The sequence below is a fragment of the Mastomys coucha genome, unplaced genomic scaffold, assembly GCF_008632895.1.
Source record: "Mastomys coucha isolate ucsf_1 unplaced genomic scaffold, UCSF_Mcou_1 pScaffold22, whole genome shotgun sequence".
NCBI lineage: Eukaryota > Metazoa > Chordata > Mammalia > Rodentia > Muridae > Mastomys > Mastomys coucha.
Genome location: NW_022196905.1, coordinates 100,176,273 through 100,180,662, shown reverse-complemented (window position 1 = coordinate 100,180,662; position 4,390 = coordinate 100,176,273). Strand labels below are relative to the sequence as shown.

Genomic DNA, 4,390 nt, shown 5'->3' with positions numbered 1-4,390 from the left:
GGGGCTGGCTGCTGGGGAGGGGCTGGCTGCTGGGAAGGGCTGGCTGCTGGGAGGGGCTGGCTGCTGGGATGGGGCCATTTTTCAGGGCTTTGGTTCCGGTAAGCCCAGCTCCAAAGAATCCAATGCTTTCTTCTGGACTCTGCAGATACCTGCGTACATATGTGTGCATACATTCATATACACTCACACACACACCACATAATCACCCTCCCCCCGCCCGCGCGCGCGCTTTTTGAAAAAGGCAAACCTACCTAAGGAGTCCAAAATATCCTTTATGTCTGCAATCAGACAGTCCAGTTTATAACTCTCTTGATGAGTAGGGGCATCTGACTCTCCATAACCTCTCAAATCCAGCGCAACGACTCTGTATTCACTTTTAAATTCTCTCAGTTGATGACGCCAAGAATACCTGAAGGGAATAAGAAACATTAAGATCTAGGGAGACAGCTCAGTGGTTAAAACTGCTTTCCAGCAGCAAGCCGGACTACCCAAGTTTGATCCTGAGAATGTATGTGGCAAGAGGAGAAACCCACTCCCACAGTTTTTCCTCTCCCCTCCATGTATGTGCTATGCCACACACAAACATAAATAAATGTTGACTAATGTCAAGAATAGCATCAGCAAGGTACGGAGAAAAGCTCCATACTCCTAACTACCTTGGACACTGACAGGAACCAGCTTACTCAGGAATTTGAAGCCATTCTGATTGGCCAACACAGTGACACCCCACCTCAAAATCAACCAACAAGCCAGAAAAGTAAAGGCTTACTAAGTAGAAAACTACCAGATACTATGCTTTAAAAAACTAGGTAGGGGCTGGAGAGATGGCTCATGACTAAAGATAGGACCTGGCCTTCTGGAGGACCTGGGTGTTGTTCTCAGCACCCACATGGTGGCTCTTAACTCTGGTTCCAGGACATTTAACACTCCCTTCTGACCTCTATGGGCATCAGGCACTCATGTGGTACACATATATATGCAGGCAAAACAGACGTACACATAAAATTAATTTTATATTATTTAACTGCCTGTAACTGCAGGTCCAGGAAGTCTGACCCCTCTCTTCTGGCTTCTGTAGGCACTGCAAACACATTCCACCAATATACCTATACACATAAAATTAAATAAATAAAATATTTGTAGAAAGAAGTTCATGGTCATCTTCAGCTACATACTGAGCTCTGGTTACCTGAGTCCCTGTCTCAAAAAAAACCCCAACAACAATGAAAAAAAATCTCTTACTAAAAAAAGCTATATAGTTGCATGTTATGACTAGAAAAAGATCCCTGTGAGGAAATACCTCTGACCATCACCATTAGGAACTCATCTCCCTCCTGTCTCCAGAAATTCATAAGAAGGGGCCAGAATTTACAGAAACTGCAAAATATCAAATATAAAAATGGATATATTATATATTTTCTAATTGTATCAAGGACAGTTATTGTTTAAATTGAATCATATAGATTGAGTTTCTGGATGGGATGAAAGATTATAATCCTTTAAAATAATAACAAGGAAGATAACCTTTAAAATTTTGTCAGAATGTCTAAATGCTGATCTGGCTCAGGGCTTTGGCAGGGTACTATAAACATAATACTTTTTTATTGCAGAGCCGTAGGAGTCTGCCATTTTTGAAACTTACTATATGAAAATCCTTTTTCTTCTAAAGTAGACTCGACTTATCCTACTCAGTCAAACAGAGCTCAATATTTTGTTTTTAGTAATTTCAACAGTTGAAATTCTGGTTTGGAAGAGTACTAACTAAGATTGAAACTAAGTCTGAAAGAATTCAACAGAATAATGATGTAAGACAAATATGTGTAAGAGCTGGAGAAAGAGCTCGCTCAGTGTTTGAGAGCATTGTCAGCTCTTGCAGGGGACTAGTTTGGAGGGCTGGAGAAAGACCTCAGTGTTTGAAAGCACTAGCTGCTCTTGTAGAGGACCAGTTTGGTTCCCAGCACCCACACTGGGCAGCTTGCAACTGTCTGTAACTTGAGCTCCAGGGGTTATTAAATCATTGCTGGCCTGCCAGCCTTCACACTTCATAAGAAGGCCACAGAACTAACTGATTAAAAACATGGAAACGGGGCATTTTCTTCCTCAAATAAGCAAGGTTATTTTGGTATAACACAGAAAGATACCAAGTTTTCAGGGTGACTGACTTATGTTGTAGGACTCCAAAAAGCATCTGCAGGCGGCACCGTAATGTTAGCTGACACACACCCAAAGAGAAATTATCATCTGAAAATATGTTTTGCAATGCAGTAGTGAAGCACACTCAGGGGTGTGTCAGATTGTCACTCAGCAGAGGAAAGGACCCTCCAACAAGGACTGACAATGCTATAAGACAAGGGTGTGATGCCACAGGACGGAAACATTGCCAGGAAAGGTGCCAGATGCATACTTAATTATGAATGGCAGAGTGCCTCTGCTCCACCTCAGGATGTGGCTCACAGAAGTCCGTAGAAGCACCACTGAGTAATGTGAATTTGGTGTCTCATCTCAGATAAATAGTGTCTTTGGCCAGATCATGGTAATCTTGTGTAAATGTGTGTATATGTGAGCACACACACACCACTGGTATATGTAGAGGTCAGAGGACAACCTTAAGCTTCAGTCTCCTAGCCTTTGATCTCCTCTCAGTGTCTTCCTTGCTTTTGTATTACACACACCAATACAGCTATCCCTTGAACATCCAGTGAGTCTCCTATCTCTGTTTCCCACCTCCTTATGGGGATGCTGTGATCACAGACACACTATGTGTCCAGCCTTTTGTGCTAGGGATTTGAACTCAGCTTTTCCTGCTTATAGAGCATGTACTTTTCACCCACTGAGCCATCTCCCAAGCCCAGGGCACAGTGATCTTGTCTGTGCATTGTACTCAAGGAAGAAGTTTGTTTCCTTAAGGAGTCTCCTCTGTCATCTCATGGGATTGTATTATTTTCTTACTAGCTTTACAATTTTTAATGGATATTTCTTGTTTTTGTATCTGAAGTCCAATTCATTCCTCTTTATCATTCATTATGATAACAACAAAGTTCTGCTTCTTGGGTGTTTGAATAATCATGCCTCCTGCTTATTCTGATATGCCTGTTCCAAGAAATGGCAATCCTGCCTTTGTTTAAAAAACTTGATGTGACTACCTTGTCATGATTACTTTGCTATGATCTCCTTGCACCATGTCTTTGTTTCAGGAGGTTGTTATGGCCAACTTATTATGTTTATATTCTGCTCCTGTTATGCCACTTGTAGGTGTCTGCCAAATCCCCATTTGGAAACTCTCTACTTCTGAGCTATAAAACCCGTTATGTTCCCCTGCCCAATGCTGATCTCTTGAACCTAACCTTAGGGAGAGACAGCCCATGTACATAAATAAAAGAAAAAACTGTTTTAATTAATTTGGTAATGATTTGTGTTGGTAGCCTTTCACCTCCCATCTGTGGAATTAACATGTGGAGGCCCCAGCGAGATCAACTCCCCAACCCAAATTTGGAAGTTGGACCCCTCCCTCCGAACTTCTGGGCCTGGAGCATCTCCCTAGTGTGACTGGACACATTCCAGGGCCCTGGAGCATGCCACATGCCTTCAGTTCGGGAGACTGCCTAAGCAAATGACTGAATTTGTAACATGTGACATACATATCCATGTACATGTACATATACATATAGCTCCCACATGTTGTATAGCAGTGGGGAATTCAGTAGAGGATTTATTGCTAAGGCTCCTTTCTCTCCTGCAGAGAAGCCTCACCTCTCAATGGTCAGTGAGAGGGAGGCTTGGAGTGATTAATTTTTGTTGAACAAGGAAAACAAAGTCATACTCACTCAAAGAAGGAAAACTTTTTTTTTTTTTTTTTTTTTTTTTGAGACAGGGTTTCTCTGTATAGCCCTGGCTGTCCTGGAACTCACTCTGTAGACCAGGTTGGCCTCGAACTCAGAAATCTGCCTGCCTCTGCCTCCCAAGCGCTGGGATTAAAGGCGTGCGCCAACACGCCTGGGGAAGGAAAACTTTTACACAAGCAAATATACATAGACGCAGATACATTCATGCACACATTTATATTTTCATTAGCATTATCGTTTACACATGAATACATTCACATTTTTCTTAGGCCCAGTCACCTGTTTCCTCCACTCCAAAAGTATTCATGCATACTTGCACACACATACCTAGTTTACATATTTATGCAAATACATATATATGAATTACATATATATATACTTATATATATGCACACACATATATCTATATGCATACATGCATACATACAGCTTAAAGATTTACTTTTAATTAAATGTGTGTGTGGGGGGCATGTGCATATGAATTCAGGTATCTGTGGAATCCAGAAGAGGGTTGTGTGTGTGTGTGTGTGTGTGTGTGTGTGTGTGTA

At 41.8% G+C, this 4,390-nt stretch overlaps 1 protein-coding gene across 1 annotated transcript in view; it reads right to left on the bottom strand.

Annotated features, from left to right (window-relative positions):
• Ephx4 (epoxide hydrolase 4) overlaps window positions 1–4,390 on the bottom strand; it is a 29,788-nt gene that overhangs the window by 18,089 nt on the left and 7,309 nt on the right. The window contains exon 3 of the mRNA XM_031342230.1: window positions 252–409. Within this exon, the coding sequence (XP_031198090.1) occupies window positions 252–409 (158 nt within the window). The remainder of the gene's footprint in view (window positions 1–251; window positions 410–4,390) is intronic.